General features: G+C 34.1%; 2 protein-coding genes across 4 annotated transcripts in view; both read right to left on the minus strand.

The window, feature by feature from the left end:
* LOC123876072 (torso-like protein) overlaps window positions 1-8,596 on the minus strand; it is a 56,397-nt gene extending 47,801 nt beyond the window's left edge. The window contains exon 1 of the mRNA XM_045922204.1: window positions 8,078-8,596. The gene's annotated coding sequence lies outside the window, so the exon portion shown is untranslated. The remainder of the gene's footprint in view (window positions 1-8,077) is intronic.
* Window positions 8,597-8,641: 45 nt separating this feature from the next.
* LOC123876070 lies at window positions 8,642-14,426 on the minus strand. Of its 3 annotated transcripts, none has more exons than XM_045922199.1 (4): window positions 14,322-14,426; window positions 13,262-13,305; window positions 9,823-13,182; window positions 8,642-8,876 (listed from the first exon to the last, which is right to left on the minus strand). In XM_045922199.1, exons 1-4 carry the CDS (start codon window positions 14,334-14,336, stop codon window positions 8,873-8,875), a joined length of 3,423 nt encoding a protein of 1,140 aa, XP_045778155.1. In that variant the 5' UTR covers window positions 14,337-14,426; the 3' UTR covers window positions 8,642-8,872. The 3 variants fall into 3 exon arrangements, with proteins under 3 accessions (XP_045778155.1, XP_045778156.1, XP_045778154.1); XM_045922200.1 differs by lacking the exon at window positions 8,642-8,876 and having other exon boundaries at window positions 9,719-12,367; window positions 12,539-13,182; XM_045922198.1 differs by lacking the exon at window positions 8,642-8,876 and having other exon boundaries at window positions 9,719-13,182.
* Window positions 14,427-14,989: the final 563 nt, after the last annotated feature.

Genomic DNA, 14,989 nt, shown 5'->3' on the forward strand with positions numbered 1-14,989 from the left:
TTTTTAGAAACCTAAATCCACGCGGGCGAAGCTGCGGGCATCAGCTAGTTTTTCTATATACTGATAAATAAAATTGTGTGACTGTCTGTTTGAACGGGCTAATTTTCGGAATGGCTGTGCTAATTTTGACGGGACTTTCACAGACAAGTAGAGGATTACAGCATACCATGGTTACGTGTCATCAGTGCTCCGTTATGGCCTGATTATATGGGGAAATTCAACCGATTTTAATAAGGCGTTTATAGTTCAGAAAAAATGTCTACGAGCTATTCTAAATATGCCGCCTTTTCAATCATGTAAGCCTGTCTTTCAAAAACATTTGATATTGCCGCTTCCATGTATGTACATTTTGGAAGTTGCAAAGTTTGTTAAAACAAACCATCACCTTTTCAAAACTCTGCATGATAATGTTGGAAAAAGAGGATTGAGAAACCAAAATAAATTAGTGTTTGATAAGATTTCAAAAACAACACTGTATCAGAAAAATTGTTACTCTATGTGCATAAAAATTTTTAACAAATTGCCATTGGAGATCAAAATGCTTCCATTTAAACAATTCAGCTATAAATTAAAAAAATGGTTGCAAGAAAAAAATTTTTATGCAGTTGATGATCTCCTAAAAAATATTAAGATTTGATTTTAAAACTTTATTTATTAAGATTTGTGCATTATATTCGTAGTTGTTTAAACATAGTCAAGTCTTTCTATTGTTATTACTTAACTAACTATTTTGTCATAAAATTATAATTTTAAAATATCTTAGTTATCTGACATTATATTTATTGATTTGACTTGATGTGATTCTACTTGTCCGGAATTAGGTATCTCTTATATTATCACCTGAAGAAATACATTTATATTTCTATATTTAAATTTTTTGACTTGTAACATTGTGATATATATTTTTATTTTATAATTGTGACTCCAGGAGTACCTACCTATTAATGTTTAATTTTCTTTGAATATGACTGTAACTTCTTTTGCTAATTTATATATTGAATTGTTAAATTTTCTATTGATTAAGAATGATATTTTATGTACTTATTGAAAATGTATGTAAAGATAGTAAATTTTGCACGCCATGTCATGGCAGATTGTGATACGTACCTACTTAAAATTTATGTAACATCTTTTTTACTTACAATCTTGCAATAAATGAAATACTAAATACTAAATACTAAATTAACCAAGGAGTAACAAAGGCTACTTTTTTAACCGACTTAAAAAATAGAGGAGTTGTATTTTTCTACCTATGCACTTGATATCTCCGAGATTTCTGAACCGATTTGAGTAACATTTTTTAATCGATGGAGGAACTTTGGGACATTATTCCATAAAAAATTTGGATTCCAACTCCTCAATCCTGATGCTGCAGGGGATCTGACCAATCCACGTGGGCGAAGCTGCGGGCATCATCTAGTTTTACAATCAGAAATCATGGAGGCTCTATATCTATAAAGCTTTGGAAAAAAATGATTTGAATTGCAGGAACAGCAGAATCCACATTATTTCAACAAGAACATGAATTTATTACAAAAATGACATCGTGATGAAATATAATTTTCGAAATGATGATCTGATTTCGCGACATCGTACCAAATCGATTTCCTAACAAGACAATTTCAAGGTGAAAATTACACACCAAGGTAAATAATAAAATAAGAATTCGATTTGCATCGATGGTTCCGGCGTATATTTGTAAGAGTTCTAAAATATGGGCCTTGCTCTTATTCGCTGTAACATTTAAACATAATGAGCATAATTTGTGACGTCGAGTTTGATGGTACTGGTGTCTAACATGGAGCTACGATGCATTTAATCGTAAGCCCAGCACTAATTTTGGCAGCTACAAATTACAATGTGATAATTGCAATCATTTCAATTGATTGAACTCTCACACTATTGGCTAAAATGCACTATTGCAGCAAAACTACTTAAATTCAGTCAATAACAACAGCGATGTTTGTCGCAATGTTATAATCACAAATTACGTTTTACCACTAAATGGTGATGAAGATAATTCCAAATTCGGTGCTAGGGAATTGTTAGTAACGATATAAATGTCATGGATACTAAGATGAAGGGGTTCTTAGCGGTCTATATAGGAAAGTTATCATTATTGTGGTTACCCATGTAGAACGTTAAATGTACCTCTAATCATACCATAAAATGATCTCTAATGGACCATGTAATGAATAAACTGTATGATAGCATGATGGGCGTATACCTACCTACCAACATATTACACCGCACTCATCGATGATCGCACTTGATTGTAAATGGACGATGATCTACAGTTTTTAACCCCGGACCCAAAAAGAGGGGTGTTTTAAGTTTGACGTGTGTATCTGTGTATCTGTCTGTGGCATCTCATAAACTAATGAACCGATTTTAATTTAGTTTTTTTTGTTTGAAAGGTGGCTAGATCGAGAGTGTTCTTAGCTATAATCCAAGAAAATCGGTTCAGCCGTTTGCAAGTTATCAGCTCTTTTCTAGTTACTGTAACCTTCACTTGTCGGGGGTGTTATAAATAATATAATAAATTGTAGTTTATTATTTTCTTCAAAAACGATTGCGTTTTCTTAGGAACTTGATACTCTTGGGATCTGACATTGCGTGATCTACATAAAAAAAGGTTTTTTAAATAGTCGAACCCATCCAACCCATCAAATACGGAACCTTAAGAAATGCATTATCTAAACAAGATGAAAACTAAAAGACGACAACAACAAAAAATAATTTGTCAACAGATGCAGAGTTGAGAAAAACAACTTTTTGTTAAGTAAAAAAAACCTCTCGAATACTTAAGGAACGGATGTCTTTGATTTAGGATTCAAAGCATAATGTCCACTCATGACAAATATGGCGCCACAGGGTCGATAAAAACTTACCAAATTTGCTTATACGGGCTGGTGGGTTTACCTTTTTTAATGTTAAGTAGGTAATCAAAACAAAAAAGGGTTAAAAAATTATTTTGAATACAAATCAAAGTACCTTCAAAATTATAAAAAAATTATTCAACTCTTTATCAATAAAATTAAATAATATCAAACATTTTAAGGAACAAGAAATATATATAACTCAAAATTTTAAAAACCCCCGACACAAAAACCTCTATAAGAAAACTAGAAAAGAGCTGACTTTCAAACGGTAGAACCGATTTTCTTCGATTATAGCTAAGAACACTCTCGATCAAGCCACCTTTCAAACAAAAAAAAAACTAAATTAAAATCGGTTCATTAATTTAGGAGCTACGATGCCACAGACAGATACACAGATACACACGTGAAACTTATAATACCCCTCTTTTTGGGTCGGGGGTTCAAAAAATGAGGACATCAGGTTAGGCCGCCTGAATTTGAAAAGAACATTCGCTGTGCTGTGCATTCTTGCTGGTTCTTCTCAATAGGAAGGGTATTCTCAACCAGTGGTGGATTCATTTGACGATTCAAAAGCACTTGTAAAAAATTTATTGATTTACCTAAAAATCTTTCTTTTTCTATGTCAACATGGCCAAAATTTTAAAATTCATACAGCATATTCAATATATGTGTAATGTGGATGCAAGAAAACGTTAAGCACAAGAAGTAGGTACAATGAAATGAAGTAATTTATCCAAAGTAATTTCGTTATTTAATACTTTTGACAGTTTTTTACGAGTCCTCCTTGCCTGTCAAAGCCACGGCCAAAGTGCTCATCACGAACGTTTAGAATTCTCCTTGACCGGTCAAAATATCGATCAACAAAGTATAAAATTCGATTGCGTCATCATATGCTCCAAACTTGCTCCATAGTCCACATCCTATAGCATACCGAAAAGATAATAAAAAACCTGCTTTATTTCCGTGACTAAAGGTGCGGCTCCACTGTGGTTGAGAAAAAGATTGGAGCTGTAATATTTCACATCAAGTGGGCGTCTCTAAAGAAGAGCGAAGCAGTGACGAAGCAGTTTTATTGCTTCGCCTATCACGTAATAAATTGATGGCTTTGACCATGATAGGTCTTCAAGTGTATTCAAATTCAAATTCAAAATACTTTTATTCAATTAGACTTTTACAAGTTCTTTTGAATCGTCAAAAGCATATACCACTGGTTCGGAATGCCTTTCCTACCGAGAAGAACCAGCAAGAAACTCGGCGGTTGCTCTTTTTAAAGATTTGATATACAATATTATGTATAAAAGCTATTGAAGCCCTGCGCATTGCTGGAGCGAATTGCAGGTCAAATCCACACTTTTTTATCATTTACATAATCTTCGATACTATAATATGCTTTTGAAGTTATGAAGCTAGTATGAAGTTTGGCTATCCCCTAGTTTCTGCTCCACGCTTTTCTATGTCGCTTAGAGTATCTGCCACTACCTACCTATTTCGTGTGCGATATAAATGACTATTCTTCTTCCTGTTTTTAAAGAATAGCGAAGTGGAACAAACATAAGATGCCAACTCCACTTAAATCCGAATTTTTTTTTCTATATTTTTTCTACTTAATATTTTTTTTTAAAATATAATCTAAATGTCTTGTAGAATTTAGAGATGTGGGCTATGGAAAGACCTATAGGTACTCGGAATTTCTCTACGTAAATGTGATGTTGGATTCTCACGGTGCAAGTTGCTGGCATGGCGACCTCGCATTGAAAAGCACAGCGTTGCCAGAAACCCTAAAACGTGTATTAAACAATCCCAGGATCCAGGATCAAGACTGCGGAACCTAGGATCAAGACTATGGAAGATGGAAGACCCTGCAAAAGACCTATGCCCAGCCGTAAACGTCTATTGGTAGACGACAATGACGACGAGCTTTTTCTAGCTTTCATGCTCTTGTCTTCTTTAGGCTCGCTTCGCTTTAGTGTAAACACACCCTTATCAGGTGGTCATCTCGAGAGAAGCCGTCAGCCTTGAGCTAAAATGTCATATGCATAGTTTAGTTATATGCACATAAATTATAAATACATTACTGTATCCACGTTGCTAGCTGATGGAGTAGCTTTATCCTCACTAGTAAACATCATTGTAGATACATAGTCAATAGTCATTCATCATATCTAGACAGGACATTACTGGTAAGGCATAGGAGCGTTGCAGGAACTTCATGCATGGTCTTTATTATTTTCAACTTCTTCAAAACAAAAAGTATAGACGGATCTTGAGTAACGTAGAAAAATCGTTTGTTTTGTATCTACAATCTCTAAACTAAAATGACTGGTCTAAATAGAATCCTATCCTTATCCCCACGGAGTAATTTGAAAGGGATAACAATACTTTTTAGACATGTCATTTTAGTTTAGCGATTTACTACAGCTACACTATTATTGCATATATAAATCTGATTAAGTTACTGTAACTCACTCTTGTCGTCACACCGTCTTTTTTCTGGGTGATTAGTGCAATGTCTGGATTATTTCACTTGACTCTTTTGATTAAGCCCTAGCTCCCTTACTTAGCAGACAGCACTGGTATATTTTAAACAACTACTCGTAAGTAGATATTTAGTGATCCCGAAAGGTCTATAAAACAGTTTGTCATCAAGAAGCATTGTGTAATTATTGCTTCATCAAAGTATCGTAATATAGGTACATACTTACAGTCTTATTCATAAAAATTTGTAGAAGCTTTATTAGCTTGTTATAAGCAAAGTTCTCAAAAACATGATTCATAAACGTTCAATAGTGCTAAAAGTGTTCAATAACGGCTCCATAACTTATAACAGGCAGAACCCTACTATAAACCCTTATTAAAGAACAAGATGACCGCCGTCTTGTCTTAACAGCTGATAATTTGTTTGGAAGTGAGGATATTTTGTTTTGGTTGATTCTAGTGTCATTGCATTGTAATTATTATTTGTACGTTATTTATTCTGGATTCGAGAGGCTGTGGTAATTAACTAGAGTTGCAAGTTTTAACTGCCATAAGATGCTAGGGACGGACGTCGTGAAGTAGGTACCTAAAAGTTTCTACCTAATTTCGAAGTTTCTTTTCATGTAATCATTCTTTTACATAGGTATGTGATTTCTTCTAACGTAAGAAATATGGCGGTGATGCAGCTCAGTACCTAACTACATAAACCGAGAAGGATTTGGGTAAAAAAAAGGGCTGGCTCATTTTTTGCGCAACGGATCAGCCTGGCTGTCAAGCGTGGAAATGCAGCCAGTATTATTGGCACCATTCCACATGGGCATGATTTGTATAGTAATTAGATAAGGCTAGCTTTAAGTTTTATTGTAATATTTTCAATTTAAAAAAAAAAGGATTTTATTCCATGAATGTCCATCTAAATTCTAATACATACTTTTACCTAATACATCTTTTTTTTAAAATAGTATAATAAAATCTAACGCTAATTTCTACATTCCTTCCATTTTTATAATTAAACTAGCTGATACCCGCGACTTCGTTCGCGTGGATGAAGGTTTTTAAAAATCCCGTGGGAACTCTTTGATTTTCCGGGATAAAAAGTAGCCTATGTGCTAATCCAGGGTATAATCTATCTCCATTCTAAATTTCAGCCATATCCGTCCAGTAGTTTTTGCGTGAAGGAGTAACAAACATACACACACACACACACACACACACACACACATACAAACTTTCGCCTTTATAATATTAGTGTGATAAATCGGAACAAAACACCGAACGATAATACCTAACTATCCTCCAGAACTCAGACAATTGACCGAAATTCGAAAACAAATGTCACACCTGCGTCACTTTTCTGTGTAGAGCCCAGTTTTTTCGCAATTTTGTCTATGAATTCATCAGAACGACAACATAACAAAGCGAAACTAGCCTATAGCGAGAATTTAGTTGTGAGAGGTTTATTGAACCTTTATGAATAAAGAAAGTTATGAAACGTTTAATAGGCCTAATGAGCATTTTAGCTAATGAACGTTTTAAACCTATATTAAGGGATTTTTATGAATAAGACTGTTTAGTTTATTAATGAGTAATATGAACCAAATAATTTCAGGAAAGCGTCATTAATATCGTTAGTGTAAACTATTAATTAGGTTGGACCTAATAATGTACCCTGTGCGACGCTCATTAAAATAGTTGAATAACGTGAATTTCTTATTTTTTTAGAAACCAACCAGATACGACGACGGTCGCTGGAGATAGTAAGAGACCCTGAAAAATGAAGAACAAGGCGATCGAACACACACCATATACGAGTACTAAATCGACGCAACCTTAGGCATTCGGCTTCAAGAAGAAAGGAAGATGATCGAGTGAAGAGCAAATTTGGGTCTTCTAGCAGGGAAGACCGTAGCTACCATAGTAGGTATGATGTTCATATTAAGAGATCTCGGAGCGTCCCATTATGCGCTGAGGGTGCCACTGGTCATCGAGCGGGTTTAAGAAGGTAGAAATCCTACCTTACCCGATGTCTTGCCCTGGACATCGGGTATTGTCTTTTGAGTAATCCGACGATCTTCCTGATGCACCGATGAGCGATAATAGCTTTTTAGTTCGAGATTCCGGGTTCTATTCCCGACTTGATCAATTTAAGACTTGATTATTTCTTAATTGGATTAGATTGTTCTGATGACCTAGGATTTAGGGTTCTAGAGCAGGCACTTGGAGCTGCAAAAGTTTAATCGCAATATCAGGTTTGCGTGACGCACTCATAAATAAAAAACTCACACAAATCAGACAAAGAAACTTCGGAGCAAAATTAAATTAGGTAGGCAGGTAAAATACCCATAACTTCAAATTCCTATAAGGAACAAATCCTCGTTTGAAATAACTTACTAACAAAGTCTCGTATAGAATAACTTACTATTGTATCCATGACAGGAATCGAACTTAGGACCTCGTTCCATTCAAATAGATAGGTATAGGTATACCTACCATTATTGGAGTAATTTGTAGATTTTACCCATGTTTTACTATTTAAAGTTCTCTTTCAGTTTTATTTATTTCTCGGTGCAAATCAATTAAATCTTGATTTTTAAAATATTATTGAACTTACAATAAATAGTACCACCTTGCCAAGTTTTACTGCACTAGCGGCCCGGATCATCTCCTTATAAAGCAGACTCAAGTAATTTTTAGTTGTTTTTAAGTAATTCAAAGCTTACCAGTAGTGCAATCCCATCCAATTTCAAAACACCTCCAACGATATTTGTTCAATAAACGTTAATAACATCCTTTCATTACAAACACAGTTTTATTCTACACAACACGGAACCCGCGAGAATACCGCGAATCACAAATAAATCTTATTTATCAAAATACAGACAAAACATAATTCGAAAATAGAAGCGCAGGTCTAATCACAGACGCAGCTTGCTTTTTGTTTTAACTTTGTTTCATGCTTGTCACAGAAATCCAAGTTGGATGCTTGTTTTTTAAAGCCGGCTGTTTCGATAATAGTATTTTTAGCGCAAGGTAGCGACTCTCCACCCGCGATTTGTTTCGGTCACTGACTAGTGACTGTACTGTACGCTGACTGTGGGTCTGCCAGTGCCAGTGTTATTGCAACTGACTGAACTCGACCACCGACCTGCTTGACTTGATTTTTTTTTATAGCATTGCAGCGCACAGTAAAATCTCTAAATGAGAACCAAACTTATTATATTACTCTACTTTTTAGTAAAATTAATGATATTTTAAAGGAAGATAGAGCTGAAAATATTTAAAAATAAAAAAACACATTTTATTTTAAACATGGTACACTGCCATCTATCGTATCGATTAGGAAGCTCGATAAAAAAAGTCTGTGGCGACATCTTGTGGATTACGTCATTATTACGTCAAACCGCGTACTCCGTAGTCCCTCTAGCGTTGAGTGCGTCTTTCCATTTGGAAAATTCTTGCTCCAGATTTTCGTGATAATTAACACTAATACACATAGAGGGCGCGATACATGAATTTTACCTAAAATAATGAATAATGAATTCCTAATTAACAAATAACTACAGTACAATAATATAATATAATACCTACTTACCTAAAATAAATACAATTAATTAAAGAAAAGTAAAAAAAAAAACCGGCCAAGTGCGTTTCAGACTCGCGCACTGAGAGTTCCGTATTCGGGTATTTTTTCCAATATTTTGCACGATAAATCAAAAAACTATTATGCATAAAATAAATAAAAATCTGTTTTAGAATGTGCAGGAAAAACCCTTTCATATGATACCCCACTTGGTATAGTTATCTTACTTTGAAAATTGAAGCACATTTTAATTTTTTTTAATGATATAACCACAAATTCGCGGTTTTCAGATTTATTCCTGTATTTGTGCTATAATACCTACCTACCTGCCTTTCATGATTCTAGAATAACGGAAAGTACCCTATAGGTTTCTTGACAGACACGACGGACAGACAGACAACAAAGTGACCCTATAAGGGTTCCATTTTTCCTTTTGAGGGACGGAACCCTAAAAAACCCACAAGGCACTTACGCCTTTATTCATAGGATACGACGATATATGTTTATATGTGTTCGTAAAACACACAATATAACCTACTATGTCCAACTGGAATAATGTACCTTTCAAATGGTGAAAGAATTTTTCAAATAAGTGCAGAGGTGCCAAGATTTTTTTTAAATAATTAGTCATGCTAATTATGACTAATATTCCCCTTTCCCCTCCAACCAAGCGTAAAGCTTGTGCTAAGAGTAGGTACGACAATAGTGGGTCCGTTCCTCAACCGTTGAGCTATCGAGGCTCTAAACACCCACCGATTACCCTCCACATACACACAAGGTAACAAAATTTTCTTTATAATTTTTTTACTTTTTTGTTAGTACTTAGTATAGACACTAGACTATTATAGATTTTATTAAAATACCAACTAAAAATCAAGTCCTGACCTGCCCCTACTGCTAACTGGTGTTCCACTGCTGGTTGCCGGGTTTCCACCAATAATTTTTATGTGCAACATGTCTTCATAATCCTCTTCATCGAATTTTGCAGGAGTTTCCTGTGAATCATCAAAATCCTCTATTGCTTTCCTTCCCTTTATATTACCATCTTCGTCTAAATAAATGATTTCTCTAGCAGGTATTGGCCGGGTCCGTAATAATTTCGGTTTTCTACCATATATTTTTCGATTATTTGGTACTCTTGTTTGAAGTAAGCTATTTCGAGTATCATATTTTGATGCCATGTTATTCATATATATTGGCTCATACTTTCCGATTGTTCCATCAAATTCTTCAGCTGTGAGTGCTTCTTCATTATTTTCTCCATTAGCTTTGTTTACATTAAAGGCTCTTTTTAGGCTTGTTTCCTCTTGTTTGTTTGTTTTCTTATTCTTAGAAGCTTTAGGAGTGAAATTGTTTACGTACATAAACTTTTTACCTGGCATTCTTCGGCCATTTGGTATTGTAAGCTGAAAGCTATATTGATCGTCATACTTTGGTTTTGGGCTTAAACGTACAGGTGGATCATTAATGGCACCCACATATGGATAAGCGTCTTTAGATTCTTTATTATTTGGATATATTGGATCCCTGTGTTCTAATGTTTTTTCGGCTGTATATAAATCTACATCATCTTTACGTATATTATCATTTGTGTCTAAAGCATTCTCTTCGTTCACGGAAAAATCTGAGTGGGAGCTCTTATTTGAGTCACACCCTGATTGCCCACACATTTTTGAAGTACCTGGTACTGTATCAATAAAAACATTTTTTAGGTCCAAAGGTATTATCGCCAAAATTCTTGGTGGGTAAATCAAAGTTAGGAGAATGGCTTCTAGAAAAGGTAAATCATACGGTATTATACATTTTTTAGTGGCTATTAACTTCTCGAATTCGATAGGATCACCCAATAAAATAGGACGTAGTTTTAAGTTTGCCATTTTCAAAATATTTCCATTAGAGTCATACAGGTCTCCATTTTTGGTAGGGTGAATTCCGTTTTCATACAAAGCTTTTATTAAAAGTGGTTTAAGCTTAAGTGCTTGCAAATTTATTGCATCTGAAATAGAAGGTCTTTGTGAGCGTATGTTTAACACCTGCTTATTAAACCAGTTATTAAATATTGGAGTTTTATATTCACTTGGTACATATCCTACTTCGTCGACTAGGTTATTAGATACATGAGACTTCTCTCCCATCAACTGATTTTGTTGTCCCGAAGGTGGATTTAATTCTAGATATTTAATTTTGTTGGGTATTTGAATATATTGCTCAGGTGAGTTCATTATTATTGTATTCCCTGCTGATTCAAGTTTTCCAGGTAGGCGATTTGCAAATAAACCATCGACTGTAACAGGTGCTTGCTGATTTTGAATTTCTGAAGGTTTAAGGTTTTGATTAAGTTGTACTGTAACAGTAGTACCTTTTAATGGCTTCTGTTTGTTTCCTAGAGATAAGCTTAGATTCGGATTTATATTAACACTGGTAGTTATTTTACTATCATTGTCAGGCGAAACTGTAGGTACTGTTAATTTTTCTGAATTTTGTTGGCTTAAAGGTGGATTTAATTCTTGATTTTCAATTTTGTTGGGTATTTGACTGTGATATTCAGGTGAGTTTATTATTGTTATTTCATCTGCTGCTCCAGGTTTCGCGGGTATAAGATTTGCAGTTAAGCTATCGGGTATAAGAAGTGTCTGTTGATTTTGAATTACTTGTGGCGTTAGAATTTGATTAGGTTCATTTGTTATTATTGTTTGCCCTTCTGTTCCAAGTTTTTCAGGTAAAACATGTGAAAATAAACCATTGACTATATCAGGCATCTGCTGATTTTGAAGTTCTAAAAGCGTAAAGTTTCTCTCAGGTATAGTAAAAGTATCATTTGATAGTGGCGTTAGCATTTGATTAGGTTCATTTGTTATTATTGTTTGCCCTTCTGTTCCAAGTTTTTCAGGTAAAACATGTGAAAATAAACCATTGACTATATCAGGCATCTGCTGATTTTGAAGTTCTAAAAGTGTATAGTTTCTCTCAGGTATAGTAAAAGTATCATTGAATAGTGGCGTTAACATTTGATTAGGTTCATTTGTTATTATTGTTTGCCCTTCTGTTCCAAGTTTTTCAGGTAAAACATGTGAAAATAAACCATTGACTATATCAGGCATCTGCTGATTTTGAAGTTCTAAAAGTGTATAGTTTCTCTCAGGTATAGTAAAAGTATCATTGAATAGTGGCGTTAACATTTGATTAGGTTCATTTGTTATTATTGTTTGCCCTTCTGTTCCAAGTTTTTCAGGTAAAACATGTGAAAATAAACCATTGACTATATCAGGCATCTGCTGATTTTGAAGTTCTGAAAGTGTATAGTTTCTCTCAGGTATAGTAAAAGTATCATTTAATAGTGGTGTTAGCATTTGATTAGGTTCATTTGTTATTATTGTTTGCCCTTCTGTTACAAGTTTTCCAGGTAAATCATGTGAAAATAAACCATTGACTATATCAGGCATCTGCTGATTTTGAAGTTCTGAAAGTGTATAGTTTCTCTCAGGTATAGTAAAAGTATCATTGAATAGTGGCGTTAACATTTGATTAGGTTCATTTGTTATTATTGTTTGCCCTTCTGTTCCAAGTTTTTCAGGTAAATCATGTGAAAATAAACCATTGCCTATATCAGGCGCCTCCTGATTTTGAAGTTCTAAAAGCGTAAAGTTTCTCTCAGGTATAGTAAAAGTATCATTTAATGGCAACTGTTTGTTTCCTAGTAGTAAGTTTTGATCCGGATTCATAGTAACACCAGTAGTTATTTTATCATCACTGTTAGATGAAACTGTAGGTACTGTTAATTCTTCTGAAGGAATTTCCTCTTCAGTAATTAAATTTAAGCCTTGAGACGAAGCGTCATTATCATTCTTATGTTGATTATCAGATGTAGGAACACTCGGTATTTCTAATTGCACATTTGCCACTGTCGTCTCTTCTAATCCTTCTGGTTTTGCAATGTCAAATAGACTGATGACTCCATCAGCTGCAATGGTTTGCAGCGTATCACCAATATCAAATGTCAAGTCCGGGAAAACGCTTTGTTTCTTCCAATTTGGTATGTAAGACGTCAACTCGTCAGTTTTTTTATTCTTGTATAAGTAAACAACTAGCCTTTCCTGTTCATCATTAGATGGCAAAAATTCCGAGACATATGTTCCTTTAACTGATATAGGAAAACAATAGCAATCTGTTATCCAGTCTCCTATGTTTTTTTTAGAGATGCTGTGTCCTGATTCATCATCATTAAGGCTTCTTGATTGCGATCCTCTGTAAAACATGGAAAGATTTTACTAACCGCGTGAACATTGGATTGTCGAATCAGCCAATATGATTTGACAATAAATACCTGATATGAAACGATAATACCGCAACACACACAATATTAAGAATCTGCAAACATGAAATACAATTTATTAACCGACTTCCAAAAAAGGAGGAGGTTCTCGGTTCGTCGGAATCTTTTTTTTTTATGTATGTTCTCCGATTACTCGAAGACCCCTGGACCGATTTGAAAATTTTTTTTTGTTTGAAAGGGTATACTGTGCAGGTGGTCCCATATAAATTTGGTGAAGATTTGATGAATATCTTCGGAGATGGAGAACAGAACTCCTCAATGGACAAGAGCAAATTGCTCGCGTCAAGTGTAATAGCTTAGTAAACAGTAGGGTTTTAACTGGGCATAGCGTATTATAGTACCTACAGTGGGGCCACTAAAAATTGTGAAATAATTTTTTTTCAAAAAGCTTCACTCTTGGATTTCTAATTTTGTTTTAATGTGCTCGCTCGACTTCATACCTAGGTACATTACACATTTTTTAATTTTTAGTGTTTGTGGTTTTTGAAGTCGGTTTTTTATTATTTCCTTTAACGGAATAAAAATAAGGTGCGTGGTACTCAACACAATTACACCGATCTAGGACAGACCTTCCCTATACTTGATAAACAAATTTTTTCTGTATATTTACTTAAGTACATATAACTTTCCAATTCAGACTATTACATTACATGATTTCAGTGCTGTTTTTTTTCGTCGTATACTTATTAAGTACCTACGTACAAAATACTTCACGTAGAAGGTTTATTTTGCTACGAAATATATTTACAAGCAAGTCACCTAGTTTTTAACATTCATATTAATCAACCATATAATCTGTATGAATAAAAATCAATTGCCGTATGTATCAAAATATCATCACTTGAACAGCTCTATTGGCTAATTTTTTTTATTGTATTCATAATTATTGTCAGGACAAGATTTGCATGAAAGAAAATATAACTTATTTGGAAAATGGGCCAGCAATATGTAATAGAATTTTACTTTAGAAGTTTGTTATTAGATCTTAGAGTAGAATAGATTTTACAAGTGCTTTAGAATCGTCGAAAGAATTCGAAGAGGGTTTACCTACCTTATAATTTCCCATCTCCTAACTAATAAAAGTATAACATTACACCAAGTGAAACGTGTTTCACTCTAACCTATATTTATAACGAAGAATAGTGTGTCAAAAGAAATACGTAAATGTTAATAATACAATTAACTGAGACAAATCTAATTATTGCTTTGAAGTAAAACAATTAAATTTTAACGCTAACTCGTGAATTTCTTGGTTAATTATTTTATTTACGAGCATTTTGCATGTTTTCTTTAACCCAATTTTGCACTCTGCTTAGCATTAATTTCTTCATAACAATGCAATATCTATATTGAATATTCAGTTTATTTAATACTCTATCCACGAAAAGTAGTATAGGGCTCTCTCTTTTACAAAATTTCATACAAATGACAAATACTCAGTGGACGTTAACCATTTTGAGTCACCAACCAGTCACAAACGAAGTAATGTTTTCGAATTGAATTTCGAATGTGTTTTGAAAACACGTTTGTGATTGGTTGGTGACTCAAAATGGTGAAAGAACATTGAGTTTTTTGGCTCTTTCATTTATTTGGGATTAAGTAGCATAATAGCCCTTTAGTATAATAACTTCTTAGTGACTAGAGTAGGTATAGTATTAGGTATGTCGGTCTAGAACTCCATTAGTAGTAGTCAATATAAGTTGTCTTGCGCTATTACTG

This window comes from Maniola jurtina, chromosome 21, assembly GCF_905333055.1.
Source record: "Maniola jurtina chromosome 21, ilManJurt1.1, whole genome shotgun sequence".
Classification (NCBI taxonomy): domain Eukaryota; kingdom Metazoa; phylum Arthropoda; class Insecta; order Lepidoptera; family Nymphalidae; genus Maniola; species Maniola jurtina.

Excerpts from the sequence above, each read along its gene's own strand:
- LOC123876070 (XM_045922198.1), bottom strand. Across the intron at positions 13,183-13,261 it reads GTATTATCGTTTCATATCAG|AGGATCGCAATCAAGAAGCC; the intron begins GTATTTATTGTC and ends CATGTTTTACAG.